At 50.9% G+C, this 14,558-nt stretch overlaps 7 protein-coding genes across 7 annotated transcripts; 3 read left to right on the forward strand and 4 right to left on the reverse strand.

The window, feature by feature from the left end:
- Positions 1-901: 901 nt before the first annotated feature.
- On the forward strand, positions 902-1,129 carry COCCADRAFT_89767 (uncharacterized protein; the record flags this gene model as incomplete). Its single annotated transcript, XM_007711693.1, has 1 exon — positions 902-1,129. The coding sequence occupies one exon, from the start codon at positions 902-904 to the stop codon at positions 1,127-1,129; it is 228 nt and encodes a 75-aa protein (XP_007709883.1).
- Positions 1,130-1,229: 100 nt separating this feature from the next.
- Positions 1,230-2,354, reverse strand: COCCADRAFT_24281 (uncharacterized protein; the record flags this gene model as incomplete). Its single annotated transcript, XM_007711642.1, has 1 exon — positions 1,230-2,354. The coding sequence occupies one exon, from the start codon at positions 2,352-2,354 to the stop codon at positions 1,230-1,232; it is 1,125 nt and encodes a 374-aa protein (XP_007709832.1).
- Positions 2,355-3,898: 1,544 nt separating this feature from the next.
- COCCADRAFT_24282 (uncharacterized protein) lies at positions 3,899-4,458 on the reverse strand (the record flags this gene model as incomplete). The annotated part of the gene is made up of 3 exons (XM_007711643.1): positions 3,899-3,981; positions 4,020-4,342; positions 4,418-4,458. 3 exons carry the CDS (start codon positions 4,456-4,458, stop codon positions 3,899-3,901), a joined length of 447 nt encoding a protein of 148 aa, XP_007709833.1.
- Positions 4,459-5,297: 839 nt separating this feature from the next.
- Positions 5,298-6,350, forward strand: COCCADRAFT_24283 (uncharacterized protein; the record flags this gene model as incomplete). The annotated part of the gene is made up of 2 exons (XM_007711644.1): positions 5,298-5,369; positions 5,439-6,350. 2 exons carry the CDS (start codon positions 5,298-5,300, stop codon positions 6,348-6,350), a joined length of 984 nt encoding a protein of 327 aa, XP_007709834.1.
- Positions 6,351-6,483: 133 nt separating this feature from the next.
- On the reverse strand, positions 6,484-8,916 carry COCCADRAFT_89763 (glycoside hydrolase family 94 protein; the record flags this gene model as incomplete). The annotated part of the gene is made up of 1 exon (XM_007711694.1): positions 6,484-8,916. One exon carries the CDS (start codon positions 8,914-8,916, stop codon positions 6,484-6,486), a length of 2,433 nt encoding a protein of 810 aa, XP_007709884.1.
- A 1,077-nt stretch (positions 8,917-9,993) lies between these two features.
- Positions 9,994-11,634, reverse strand: COCCADRAFT_24285 (uncharacterized protein; the record flags this gene model as incomplete). Its single annotated transcript, XM_007711645.1, has 1 exon — positions 9,994-11,634. One exon carries the CDS (start codon positions 11,632-11,634, stop codon positions 9,994-9,996), a length of 1,641 nt encoding a protein of 546 aa, XP_007709835.1.
- Positions 11,635-12,710: 1,076 nt separating this feature from the next.
- COCCADRAFT_89654 (uncharacterized protein) lies at positions 12,711-14,115 on the forward strand (the record flags this gene model as incomplete). Its single annotated transcript, XM_007711695.1, has 2 exons — positions 12,711-13,763; positions 13,813-14,115. The coding sequence occupies 2 exons, from the start codon at positions 12,711-12,713 to the stop codon at positions 14,113-14,115; spliced, it is 1,356 nt and encodes a 451-aa protein (XP_007709885.1).
- Positions 14,116-14,558: the final 443 nt, after the last annotated feature.

Raw genomic sequence — 14,558 nt, forward strand, 5'->3', positions numbered from 1 at the left:
AATTCGCTGGAATCAAGAAATCGATGTAAAATAACTTGAACGTGTTCTTCGCAGAGGATGTCGAAAAGGATAGCGGACTGAGAATAGAAAAGAAATTGCAACACTGGAAAGCTCTAGAGAAAGATGTATGAAGTTAAATCTCGACCAAGCCATCTCGATATATACATATGAGAAGCCCCATGGAAGACTGATCAAGGATACGAATACGCGTATGCGTATTCGCTTCTATCCGTACGTACTGGAAAGATAGCTGTCAAAAATACGATCTAGCCTGTAGCCCTGCTCCACAAATGGCATTTTCTACCCCCAAAAAGACATAGCGGCTGCATGAATCCTGCTTGATTGTGGGTCTACGATTGGTGATTGGTCTAAGATCGTATTCGTATTTTGCGTATACTATGCGCAATCAGGCTTAGCTCACGCGTGGGTTCCGCACCATGTGGGAGCCGCGTACAGCACCGCCATGAACTGACGAACACGGCTGCGCCTTTGCATGAGGCGCGACACTTTGATACTCGGTGCAGCACATACCGATAAAGCTACTGAAGAAGAAGTTTGGGACGAGAACATGTCAACGAAAAAAATTGCACTAGTCCCGAGAAAGGGTCATCGGCTCCATCGCACCGCAGGGAGGCGGCGCATCTTACTAGCAGCGACCGGTCCCAAACACTCACACATGCACAGCCATGCTGGAATACTTCATATTCCATGAAGTTATCGAAACCCTGTCGAGGATCAAGCACTTGTTCGAAGCTTAACATGCAATTTCGTAAGGCGCTGAACCCTTTACGAACACCAACCTTGCTGACTATGAAGGGTGATATAAGTGGGGCGTCGGATGGCGCAACGTAGACAGGCCTATGGTCTCGTTCATGCCAGGTACCCGCGAAACGCACGTGCGATGTTGGACGCCACTCAACTGTCGTACTATAATCGAACCGTCGTGCTGACCCTTTTTTTGTACCCACCTCGCCGACACTACTCTAAAGGGGGTTATCAAAGCTCCCGAAGTGGAGGCGTCGTTCTCTCAAACACTCTTACTTCAACACTGACCTTTCCTGAAACAGCACTAAGCAGCCAAGCATCACGACTTCACGACTTCACCGAGAATCATCAGGCACATTGTTAGATGGATATAGATAGATTGAAATATGTACAAATTGCGTGGGCTGCGAACATGATTCGTTTCCAACAGCGGTATAAACAAGTATAGACATGAAAAGAGTTATTTAACCACGGACAAGGGTAAGGCCGTAGGTGGAGAGAATCTCGTTGACAGGCTGGAAGTAGGTGGTTCCGCCACGGGAGCAGTCACCAGATCCTCCGGAGGTGACACCCTGGGCCTGAGCACCAGAGTAGAAAGAACCGCCAGAGTCACCGGGCTCAGCGCAGACGTTGGTCTGGGTGAGACCAGTGACACTGCCCTCAGCGTAGTTGACGGTGGCGCCAAGGGAGCGGACGGTACCGCAGAAGACACCAGTGGTGGAGCCGGAGCGGCAGATGCTGGCACCGACAGCAGAAGCGGTGCTGCCAGAGACGGGGAGAGTACCACCGTTGTAGTTGTTGATCCTGCCCTGGTAGGTGTTACCGCTGCTACCGCGGATGAAAGCGAAGTCACCGCTTCCGGGGAAGACGGAGCCTGAGAAGGTTCCAATGTTAGTACCACCGCTAGTGGTGGCAGCAGTACCGGCACGACCGCAGTGGCCGGCAGAGACGAAACCAGTGGTGACGGAGAAACCGACGGAGCATCGGCCGCCTCCAATGTAGTAGGCATCACCACCACGGATAGTGGCGAAGGTAGTGGGCAGCGCCTCAACAGTGCGGATCTCGTAGTCAGCCTCAGTCAGGCCAACCTTCTTGGCGAGCTCCTCAGCCTTAGCGGTGCCGCTGGAAATGGCCTCGAAGACAAGCTTGTTGGCGGCAACGTCAACATAGTAGGAGGCAATTCCGTTGGCAGCCTCCTCTGCGCGCTTGGTGGTTGGGACGTTGAGGGCGTCGATGGCCTTCTGGGCCTCCTGGAGCTTCTCGAGGGGAGTGTCAACAACCAAGGCGGTGGCACCAGCAGCAGTGACCTCGGAGGTCAAGGCCTTGTCAGTGACGGCGACCTTGATCTCGCCGTCGACGAGCCAGGCACCACCGAAGGCGCTGCCAGCCTTTGCGCGGAGCTGGTCAATGACCTCGGTGGCCTGGATCTCGCGGGCAACGCGGACACGAGCAGCGTCGGCATCAAGGCCCAAGTCGCGCTTCATGGCAGCCAGGATCTCGGGGTGGAGGTCGTTGGCGGCGGCGGTAGGGGCACCGTAGACGATGGGCAGGAAGACTGCGAGAGCAGCGAGGAATTTGGTGAGCTCCATGGTCAGGATTCTGGAAGAAACACGCAAGAGTCAAATGTGGATGTTGTGAAGGTGGATGGCTGTAGAAGACTTGTCTTGCTATCCTGATGAAGTATCGACATTGGACAGGAACACAGCTTCATATTTATACATGGTCGACTCTCTTACCGTTGTCACTTGCATCACGATCTACCAGTGTCGGTCGTAGATAGAGCACAAGGTTGCATTGGCGGCTACGAAATGCCTCCTTCCTCATCGGCAGCAAGATGTTTCCTACACGCTGCAACAGTATCGGAAAGGCAGTCCCCAAAAGGAACTTCACAAGACATTTTGCTACCATGTTACACCACAAAAGGCATTTGACAAGACATTCACCTACACAGCGGCTCCACAAATGGCACTTGACAAGGCAACTCGCCTTAGGGTATAATTAAGTGCCGATGCGGCTGATCTTAACAGGAAAGTCAACAAAACGCATGAAGCTCCCTACCGTACTACCCCAGTATCCAAACAGGAAGGAGAGGTAGAGATATGATAGAAGATATGCAGTAGTTAACATGTCGGTTAGGGCTGTGTGTCATGTGGACCAAAGCGGCTCAGGCTCATAAACCCGGCATGGACATAATCGCAGACTAGAAAGAAACGCCCATACACGCCTCTGGAATTTTTACCTTCCCGATTAAACATATGTCCCGGTTGCCAAGTCCCAAGCCCTTTATCGCTTGCAATATCGACAACGCGCCTAGTGAGATAGCAGCGCCGACATGGGGCGGCGCGTCATTGGCTCGACCCCCACCCAACCTCGCAGTGCCGATCGTCTTGCACGTTTCCCCTCTTGGTGAAACTTGAGACTAACAGCCGAATCGCTAAAAAGCTGTTCAAGTTGTCGCCATGGGGGCGACTACTACTATACTCGTTAAACCATCTTGTATACGACGATCATTACCAGCTCAGTCATTTAGCTAATCACCTGCACCTGTCTTTTACTGGCTACGAGTAAATCGGTGATTGCAATGCTGTTGGGTTTTTCTTTTGAAATGGCGTGATGGTAAGAGCTCGTGTTGCTTACTTTTTTCTAATTACTTGCTCGTCCGGTATGGAGTTGCTGGCAAAAATGTGTGACTATGTGTAATACGACAGGTATACATAGGACCAATTGGAATGACGAGGAAAAATGGACGGGGGGGACGATCAAGGGGAAAGAGTAAAGCGGGGCGGAGTATTGCGATCGCGGCGAGCAGGGGAGATGGGGGCGGCTGGATGGAGCAATCACCCGTAGCCCTGTCCGGTATCTGTGCATGCATTCCCGCACGTACCCTGATTGCGATACCACGAAATCTTATACAAACCTCTCAAGTTCGTTCCTGAGTTCAGCCTTTTTATTCTGATGGTGACATACCCAGAGTTGATATATTTGTGGCGTTGGAGAACCAAAAAATACGTAGAGTGTCATGGCTTTGGGTAGGACGACGCCCGGAGATGTGCGAACCGACCCTATTCCATCCGACATGCCTCGTGATCAAGCTCAGCAAACGCCTGCTTAAGTAGTACTAGCCCCTAAATGCTTAACGGCGCCCCACTATGGAGTAGGGGTAGCCTTGAGCTGCGCTGATTACATGCGTTTTACGGTCCAAATAGTTGCCTGGTCCTCGACGTGGTCGTTATCATGAGTTCACTTACACTTACCAGGCACGCACTTGGCATTTCCGTCGGAGCAGTCAATTAAGGCAGCTGAGATTCTGAATTTCCTTATGAGGGTGGTCGCTCCAATATGAATCAGGCACAAGCTGCGTCCTTGCATAGTCGTACGATTAACGACGTCACGTCGGAGGATTGTGTATGAGCTGTACTGAGGGGAAAGGCTCATATTCACGAATGAACCCGCTTCGTCTCGAGGCTGTTCAGTAACGACTTGATACCGCACAACAAAACGAGATGAAAGCCTTATGCCAGGCACGCCCAAGGACCTCAGTTTGTAAGGTAATTGATACACGTTCGCTTTAGTCGATCTACAACTACTTTGGCAGTGTACTGTGTATACAAGATTACGTCAGTTGATCCCGAAATACATTCTGGCGGGCTACCTTCTGAGCCTGGCAGTGCACTGCGTAAACCAAATGGCCATGGTTGGGGTTTGAGTTCGTTCTGGCAGGTGAAGAATGAATATAGAAGAGGGCTCTATGGACACAATCGCTGTGACCTATGAATTTGTAGTGGTAATTGAGCTAAGGGAAAGATCGTCGCGGTTGATCTGCGGATTTATTTTGGAAGGTGCAGTCTAGGCCTTGCGACACTCTACGTTGTCCGCTGGCTCTATCCAGACCTGCATACTAACAGTCCACGAGGGACATTGGAGGAAGGGCAATATAGCTTTAGCTACACTTAGCTCTGTCGATCCACTAGTGGTATATGTGCTGGTTACTCGAGACGAGAACATAGTAGGTCATCAGATTATCTGCCGAATCCTCTGGGCCATGACTTGGTTACAGATTATTGCGGTGACTTTGCTGCAGCCAAAATCAAGACCCTACCACAACAACAGGCTTCGCTTCTTCAAGGACATGTTCGAAACTAACCCCGATTGTATGCTATCACCGGGCGTTGTCCGAACCTTTAGGTAGGCGTCCCGTCGGTGTCCGACCCCTTCAATTACAGTGTACATGGATTCTTACCAGCAATTCTAACACCAAAACTCATTTACCTAATGAAATTGCAAACAAGGCCACAGAAAGTCATGAAGAAGGTCTACTAGAAAATAGTTTCAGACGGCGCGAAGACGTGATTCATAAGCCAAGAAATGCCCAGAGCGTAAATTATTCCGAACGCGGAAGGTCCCTTTCCGACACTTCGAGCCGCAACCTCTACGTATCCCAGAATCTTTCTCTCATCTGCATCCACAACGACACGGCATTGCTCATCTCCGGAAAGGCGCACCCCCACAGTCTCCAATCGCTAGACGCCAGAATGTCATCTCTCCTCGATGGCTTCCCGACAAAGGCACCGTCTGCACCTGCACGAAAACTTCGATATGCAGACGTATGCCCCAACCTCCCCTTTCCCCACGTCAACCACGACAGCAGTAACCCGGAGTGACGCAACCTATAGGTCGCTGTAACAGCAACAGCAAAGGAGTTCACTGGATTCTATCGTGGCAAACAATACCATGAACCCGACTTCGACGCTGTCCTGGACCGCGCTCTCGCCGCTGGAGTCGAGAAAGTAATGTTGACAGGCATGTACGCCGCTGACGTACCAGTCAACATTGCCATCGCCCGCAAGCGGCCAGATCAATGCAAAATTACTATCGGCATCCATCCGTATCATGCTGTTGAAGCGGACGAAGGTGGCGACATATACTATACGTCGGCCTTCGAAACTATTTCCCGGACTTTGGAGCAAGAGCCGCATGTCATGGCCGCTTTTGGAGAACTAGGACTCGATTACGATAAGCTAGCTGCCGCCCCTAAAGAAGTGCAAATTCGCGTGTTCAAGCGCCAGCTCGATATGCTTGTGGACGCGGGATGGAAGTTACCCTTGTTCCTACACTGTCGCGCTGCTTTTGGAGATTTCGTTTCTATCCTCGAGTCGTACTGGGAGCGGCTTCCCCTACGCTCTGGCCTCGTGCATTCGTTTGTGGGGACTACGCAGCAGATGCAAAAGCTCGTTGGCATGGGCTTGCATGTCAGTGTTAACAATTTTGCGTTCCGGGATAGAGATAGTTTGGAGATGATTCGGCATGTGCCGCTTGAGAAGCTGCAGATTGAGACGGATGCGCCGTGGGGCGAGATTCAAGCGTCGAGTGAGGTTGCAAAGGCTTATTTGCAGAATGCGACGAAGTGGGGTTGGGGGAGTAAGAAGAAGGATAAGTTCAGTTTGGCGGATATGGTTAAGGAAAGAAATGAGAGTTGTAGTATGGAGAAGGTGGCGCTTGTGGTGGCTGGGCTGAAGGGATTGAGTGTTGAGGAGGTGGCGGATAGTGCGTGGGATAATAGCATAACCATGTTCTTCTCGCAATAAACAGGTGGGCGAGGAAGACACGGCTTTGAATAGAACATGATTAATCCTGTCCTACTTGCTGTCTTAACTTTTGTCATTCGTAAAACGTAATGTAGTCAACTCATCTAAAAAATTACGAATCCCTCACATACTTCTACTTGGTCCCATTCGTCCCATTCGTCCCATGCCCATTAGTCAAAACCCCATACTTCTTTTTGCTCGCCCTCGGCACCTCAACCTGTACCTTGTACGTCCTCCCCTTCTCCACATTCTTGATAACATTACCCGCAATCTTCTCCCCATCCACCGTCACCTTCACACTGTCCACACTCCCCCTCTTAACCTGTACATCAAACACCGCGCCCCTAAACTCTCTCCTCACCTTCATCTCATCCCACTCACTCGGAAACTTGGGTTCAATCTTCAATCCCTCCTTGACACCCCGCAAACCACACAACCCCTCAATGACGCATCGATACGCCCAACTCACAGTTCCCGTGTTGAACAGCTGACTCGAGCGGCCCGCCGTACGATCCAGATGCTTAATCCCGTACCCACCACGATAGTAATTGGGAATGAAAATAGGAAGTTGACCCCTCCGAATCAAATCCTGCTCGTCGGGTCCCGGAATCATAGCGCGGAGGGTGCTATACGCGCGATCGACGTCGCCAATCGTGTATAGAGCCCATGCGTAAAAGGCGGCAGCATGGTTGTATACGGATCCGTTTTCACCTTGTCCTGGGTACTTTTGCGTCACGCGACCGACATCTTCGCGCATGGCTGTGAATGGCGGGCCGAACATGACGACGCCGTATGGCGTGGTAAGCTGCTCGTCAATCTGCGGGAGCATCTTCGAAATCTGCTCCTGCGACGCTGCACCCCCGAGAATCGACCAGGCCTGGGGATTCAACCAGATACGACCTTCCTTGTCGTCTTTGATTCCAAACGTAACATTGTCATCTGTGATACCACGCGCGTACCAGTCGCCGTCCCAGAGATGCTCGTTAGCAGACTGATTTACTTTTTCGGCGCCGGCGCGGTACTTCTTTGCAATGTCGGGTTTGGAGGCGTCGTCGCAGATTTGCGCCCAGAGGTTCACGGCGTAGGCGGTTGCGACGGTGAGCCAGCCGGAGACGCCAATGCCCTTGGGTCCGACCATGTTCATGGGGTCGCACCAGTCGCCTTGGGCGATGTAGGAGAGTCCGCGGTCATCGCGGGCATTGGAGGAGAGGAGCCAGTCCATTGCGCGGCTGAAGCGCTCGAAAACGGTGTAGGTGTCGCCGTACATGCTGCTGACTTTTTCGTCCAGAATAGTGTAGTCGCCTGTCTCGTTTAGGTAGATTTCGAGAGCAATTGGGAGCCAGACGCAGTGGTCGGTGTGAGGGATTTGGTTGATGTATTTGAGGACTGCGCCTTTGGCTAGCAGGATACCATCTGGCATCGAGCCGTTCTTTTCTTGTTGGCCCACTGCGGTCAGAATTGCTTTCCGAGCTACTTCGGGCTTGATGAAGCTCATGCCCATGTTGTCTTGTAGATAATTTCGCGTTTGCGGGTCGGTCGTCAGACGGTTCACATCGCCGTGGTAGTAAAGCTGCCGCGGCAGCCAGTTGTTGACCAAGTTGTCAAGATCCTTGTCTGGGGTTTCCAAACGAATGCAGCCACTACCTCGCTGAATGTAGTCTTCGTAGTCTTTGGTGGCTTGGGCGAACGCAATCTTACTGAGATACGTCTTACGCATCTCCAGAATCTCAGCTTCGTCGTATGCAGGGCCAAAAAGGAATCGGTAGTCTTTGCTTTCGTTCTCCTTGAGTTGAGCTCGATACTGCACAGCTGCGGTTGGCGTTTCGTAACGCGCATCGCTTTTTGAAAGTTCCGGCTCCAATATCGATGATGGCGATTGTAGTCCTCCCTCACCCTCGAACGACTCTTGTCTGGCTTCCCACGCTACTGGTGCTGTTTCACAAAGGAAATACGTCTTGTCCTTGAGATATTTTGTCTTTGGATAATCTTCTGCTTTCTGGTATGGCGTTTTACAACTGCCAACAATACCTCCAACATTTTCGTCCCATTGTGCTTCTTGGTTCATCCAGGACATGTATCCAAGAGGAAAGTAAGGGTAAATACTTAGTTTCCGGTCACGGCCGGAGATGTTGGTGACTTTGATACTCCATAGCTCAGCAACGTGATCTGTGGGAAGAAGAAACGTCATGTCGACGCGAACACCAAGTTTCTCGACAGTCCATTTGATGTCACTCTTGCCAACATTGAAGACGAATCGATCTGGCTTTGCTCTGACTGGCTCATATGGAGCCGAAAAGAGATCGCCAGTCTCTTCGTCTTTGATGTAAACAAAGCGGCCTGGATGATGTGCGTAGTAATTTTGCTCGGGTTGCATAAACGTCTTTGCTTCGAGGTTTGGTGCATAGGCGTATTTGGCGGGTTCGGGTTGCATGTACTGGGCGGTCGCGAATCCACGACAAGTCACCTGGATCATCATACGCTGATTCCAAAGAAATGCACCGGCTTTGGGCATCTCGGTTGGACTGGTGAGCTCATATCGCTCGCCATTCTCCGTTGGTCGTAGCATGGCTGAAGGGGCAGGCATGAGTGGTGTCTATAGCGTTGACGGTATTCTTTTTGGTACCGCAAAGGGCTGGTTGGTTATATAAGACACAAGTGCCGGTATGGCGTAGGAGGCATAGCTTACTGTGTTTTAGTGATACAGCAGAATACAAGTGGATTGCGGGTGCGATGCAGGACGAGAATGCGCAGCAGCCACAACGCCGTTAGCTTTGCAGCCAGTGCAGTCTACAATACGAGAAGGAGACTTTGGTGCTGGTCAGTTGGGACCATCAAAGAGCGAACACAGCTCGCCAGTACTCTTTTAGTACGACAGAAATGAACGCAAGCTCGAGCAGACCTCGAAAGCAGAACCCCGGCCAGCGTGTACAGGGAACAAAAGATAGTGAGGGATTTTCAGGGAGCATTCACCGGTCGTGGGCACTTCATATACACAGGCCTGAGCAGCAGCGTGAGCCGCACGGCGTGGGGCTAAGCGAATGGCGGTGTGGGGTTCAGCCTGAAAGGTTGGAGATGGAGGCACGGCGACGGTTACACGGTCCGGAACGCCTTTGCTGGCCAGCCGCGTGGCAGCTCTTGCGCCACCCCCATCCACACACACACACACACATACACACATAACACAATGACTTGCCCATCTTCGATTCCCCGCCGGGCACCCGAATTGCGTCTTGAGCACGATCCGATTTGTGCTTTTGGGAATAGCGCTGACGTGGATATTAACTTCAGTTTACTGGTGCTATATGCATCGGTGTTCGGACCTCGTCGTTACTCAAGACATGGCAATTGAGCACCGTGTCTGTGCCGAGCTCCGCATAATTGGCCGCGTTTAGGATCGCGATAAATTGAACTCGTGATGCTGCAGTTGACTGGGCCTGGTTTTTTCTCTTAGCAATCAGGATTTCGCGGACGAAAATACAAGTTCACAACATGTCACGAGAGAAGCGAAGGAATTGATAATCGATCATTAAAGCAGCTATCGCGATCGGATGAAAGCCAGATGACATCGCCAACGCAATCACTAAGTAATTACCTTGGTAGTTGAGACCATTACGCCTACTGCAACCCATTCATCTCCCTGTTCCTACTGTTTTTCTGTAGATTTACTGGCGGATCTGACAATCTTAACGTACTTTCCAGTATCGGGGAATATCTTTTTCGGACTGGCTACAGGGCCAGGATCTTTCTCCCACCAAGATGTGGAGGCAGCGATACCTCGTCGCCAGTACCGCACCTTTGCATCACCATCAATGCTGATATAGTACTCATCTCCTGCATCATTCGAGAAGACTCCGTACATCCCGCCATCAACGTACCCCGTCGTAACACCAGCAGGTCGTCTGAACATCTCTTTGGCGTTACTCTCATTATTGTAAACAATCTTTGTTCCCTCTGAGATTTCGAGATACAGCGTGGGCTCTCGATCCATCCAACCAATATCTTGAATGGAGACCATTCGACTGCCCGTGCCGCAGTCTTCGTCAATCTGAAAGTGTTGCAACATTTTGCCGTCAGGCCCATCGAGGACATCCCACAGATAAGCATCTTTTCCAGCGCAAAAAGCAAGTTGAGCCTTACGAGGATGCCACTGGAGAGATCTGCACCAGTCCGATAGCTTTACTGGAAAAGTGGCGAGCTTCTTTCCATCAAACACATCGTGTACCTGAACGACCTGACCACATTTGGAGGTCCAGGCAATGAAACGCGAGTCCGACGAGAATGCACCTGCCCAGCTTTGCTCTTTTGAGCATCCGACAGCCCACTCAAGCTTTCCAGTAAGGGCAGAGTATGCGCGTAAACTACCATCCCAGGATACAGATGCAATGTGAGTGCTGTCCGGACTGATAGCAGACCACATAATAGCATCAGTGTGTCCAGTAAGACGATGGAGTTCGATGCCTTCATCCAAATCGTAGACGACCACCTGTGGTAGTTCGTCTGGCTCACGAGAACCTTGCTGGGTTGAATTGTTGTTTGAATGGTACAAAAACAACCTGCCATCATTGCTCATAGACACCGAACCAAAGGCTCCTAGTTGTGCGTCATCAAAAATGGTATTGTGCCGCGTGCGATAGTCTGTGGCAACTTGATTCAGTGCCTCTGCAAACATGGCGTGCAGTGTGGAAGTATGGATAAAGTTTTGGGTCCATTCATGGCGCCTTTCCAGTTCTGGAGCAATGGCATTGATTGCTTTTGTGGCAAGAGCGTTAGCGTCGATCCCTTCTTCTTTGTCAAGGATGCGCCCGTGTTGGTCCAGATCCCAGAGAATTAGCTGGTTGGGTGTTGATGCCTTGTTTCGTCCTGTAGCTGAGACGCTCACAAGGGTATAACCAGTAGAGCGTGCAGCATATTTGTTGTGAGTCTGGTCAGCAATTCCAGTATCTGGTTTCGTATTTACAAAAGGTCGAAAGTAGACTTGTCCAGTTCCCTCGAGGGTCTCTCGTAGCTCTTGGGATGCAATGTCATAAACTAATATCTTCTCTGTGGATGTGCTGATGGCCAGCAACTTTTTATCGGAGCTGATGGTCGTGCAATAGGATGCGTAGCTACGCTTGTCGCTTTCGTTTAGATGAACACCGAAGTCAAGAACATTGTCTGCTTGCGTCCATTCTTTCGGATGACAGGCGGCCAACTGAGCCGCGCTACCAGCATTCTCGAAGTCATGTACTGCTTCAAGCGGGAAAAGATAGTCTTTCTGAAACGTCTCGCGTGAAAGGAAGGCCATGGCTCTATATAGCGCTGTACCTGGTTTGGTAGAAGATGAGGTTAGATGGTTTGAACAAGATGGCTGCCTAGTCGCCTAGTCGTTGCGAAGACTGATCACGTTGTGGTAGGACAGTACCAATCAACATCTCTTTCGCAATACAGAGCTAAGCACTCGACTATCTAGGCAAACAAAGTTACCAATACAGCCTTTTTGGCAAAAAAATTGGCAAAAGAAAATTGGCAAAGGAAATGGATCGCTACAGAATCAATGGATTTTGTATGAGCTGAAACGAAACGTCAATCCCACCTATGCCGTGCGCCCGTCAATATCTCACTGATCTGAAAGACCAGAAGGCAAGAGGATGCAATGACAGGGTAAAGACGCCAGATAGGCTCACAGCATTGCAATCACGGGTCAGCAGCAGTTGCAAAGCAAATGGTAGACACGGGACCGCAAAGCCTTATTCTTGGGTGATGCCTTTGTCCAGCAGCTAATCATCCAAAGATGGAGGGAAAGCCCGAGCTGCTGAACCCACACATGAAGCCCGAGGACTACGAGTGTGTAACGCCCGATGTTGACTACAAGATAGAATTGCGTAGGTATTAGTGGCGGCTGCCGTGCGATGGTGGCGCGATGATGAGCGTGTCACGCGGGCACGCGTCGCTGGCGGAACTAGATGACGGGTTCACATGCAGAGAGAACGCGTGTAACATGAACATCATCGCGGAAACATATGCGATAGCCATGCTCATGAGCTGTAAGATTTGTTGTTGGTGTCATGAACAAGGAGAAGAGCAAGGAGATCTCCCGCTCATGGTTAGGGTGGCTGGTTGTCTTGGCATGCAACGACCAGGATCAATTGGAACAGGGTGGGAATCTATTGTGAGCCTGGAAAGATAGCAATACCAAAGATGAGACCTCAATATATGGTTCCCGATGCAATTGGAAAATATCGACTGGAGTGTATTTGGAAAATGTTAGGTGACGCGACAAAGCTGCATGTTCTGAACGCGCATCCAGGCACCTGGCCGCGGGGATCTCATTAACGAGGTACAACAGGACAAAGGCACATCGTATCCCCCCTCCCCATCATCATGGCCCCATCGAGAGGCCGCGCTATTTCCTGCGCCCAAAAGTTGCTCTCAGAATATGTCATCCCCCCTCATCGGAACTACTTTTCGCTCTCAGCCGACAGGGCGTCGCGCAATCCTATCAGCCAGACACGTCTTTTCCGTCCGCCGCACTACAGGCTGAGCAGCTTCCAACGATGCTCCTACTCGACTTTTACAGACACTCTCGCCGATCCTGCCAATAAGCTGCAAAGCTATGTCTCTGCCAGTAGCGACCCCTACCTCAATCTGTCCATCGAAGACCACATCCTACGCAAAAGCCCGCCAGACAGCACTATTCTCTTCCTCTATATCAATCGACCCTGTGTCGTCATCGGGCGCAACCAGAACCCATGGTCAGAGGTCAATCTAGGCATCCTAGATGCTGCTCGTAGGACACATGACCCCAAGGATAGCGAGCCTCCAGGCATTGGCACCGTCGATCTTGTGCGCCGCCGCTCGGGAGGAGGCACTGTCTTCCACGATGAGGGAAATCTCAATTGGAGCATAACGTGCCCACGCGCCGACTTCACACGCGATAAGCATGCTGAAATGGTCGTCCGCGCACTACGAAAACTCGGTGTTCAACGCTCCAGGGTCAACGAGCGTCACGATATCGTTCTCGATCAAGGTCAAGGCAACGACGGGCAACCTGTTGACCCCAAAGACACCCATCGCACGCCTTATACCATACAGAACGGAGCTCTCCCTCGTCCTCTCAAGGTCTCTGGCTCGGCGTACAAGCTCACACGGCAACGCGCCCTCCATCACGCGACCACCCTGCTGAGCTCCCCGAATTTACACATCATACCACATTACCTCCGCTCTCCAGCTAAGGGTGTCATCCGCGCTCAAGGTGTGGAAAGCGTCAGCTCGCCTGTTTCAAACATTGGTCTAGACGTCAAGACATTTCAGCTCCACCTGCAAAAAGAGTTCTCTCTCATGTATGCTGGACTGGGATCGCCGAGTATAGGACAGACCGTTGGGGACGATTTTCTAGATATTCCAGATATCCGCAAGGGTTACGACGAGCTCCGGGTATGTTGGAAACTTTGCAGTTCATCATTCTCAATGCTAATAGCCGTAGTCTGAAGAGTGGATGTGGTCACAGACCCCAGCGTTTACTCTCACACTTGATCCCAAAGATGACATCGGCATTGAAATCAAGGTGCATCACGGCGTGATCAAGAGTCTGGACTTTTCAAACTCCAGCCTCTCCCATGAGACTCGGTCGGCCCTTGACACTGCGCTCGTTGGCTTAGAATTGCACAAGATCCGAGACTGGACATCATTCCTGAAGGAACACATTCATTCATGGGACAATGAGTTGGCAACAACAGCCAGGCGACTAGACCATTTCCTTCCAATCCCTCGAATGTTCAAGCAATGAGCAACGGTATTTACAAATATGTATAACAGATTCTGTCCTTCCTTACATTGCAACCTTGGGGCGAGAAAATGATTGCCTTGCAACGACTGGATGATTACTGAGGCTTCGCTATATATGAGAAGAACATATGTAATGTGCTATACTTTGATCGCTGCCGCCTAGGCCAGAAACCTTTCATGTCAACCCCCTTTTCTTCGTCGGTCATGTGACTAGACTATTGAAAATGAGATTAGCTCAAAATTCGATTCGATTTCAGTATTAAGGGTGAACAGACTCGCAGGCTATCGCCCAGAAACTTCTGTCATGACGCCCTGATGTACCCACGGAACCAAAAGCTTATTTAGCGACGCATCCCATTGGAGCGCAAAGCGAGCACGAGCTTACGGAATGGCAATCAGGAAGGAAGACACGGAGGTACCATTGCAGGCTCACTGAGAAACAAG

The sequence above is a fragment of the Bipolaris zeicola genome (genome assembly GCF_000523435.1).
Source record: "Bipolaris zeicola 26-R-13 unplaced genomic scaffold scaffold_32, whole genome shotgun sequence".
Classification (NCBI taxonomy): domain Eukaryota; kingdom Fungi; phylum Ascomycota; class Dothideomycetes; order Pleosporales; family Pleosporaceae; genus Bipolaris; species Bipolaris zeicola.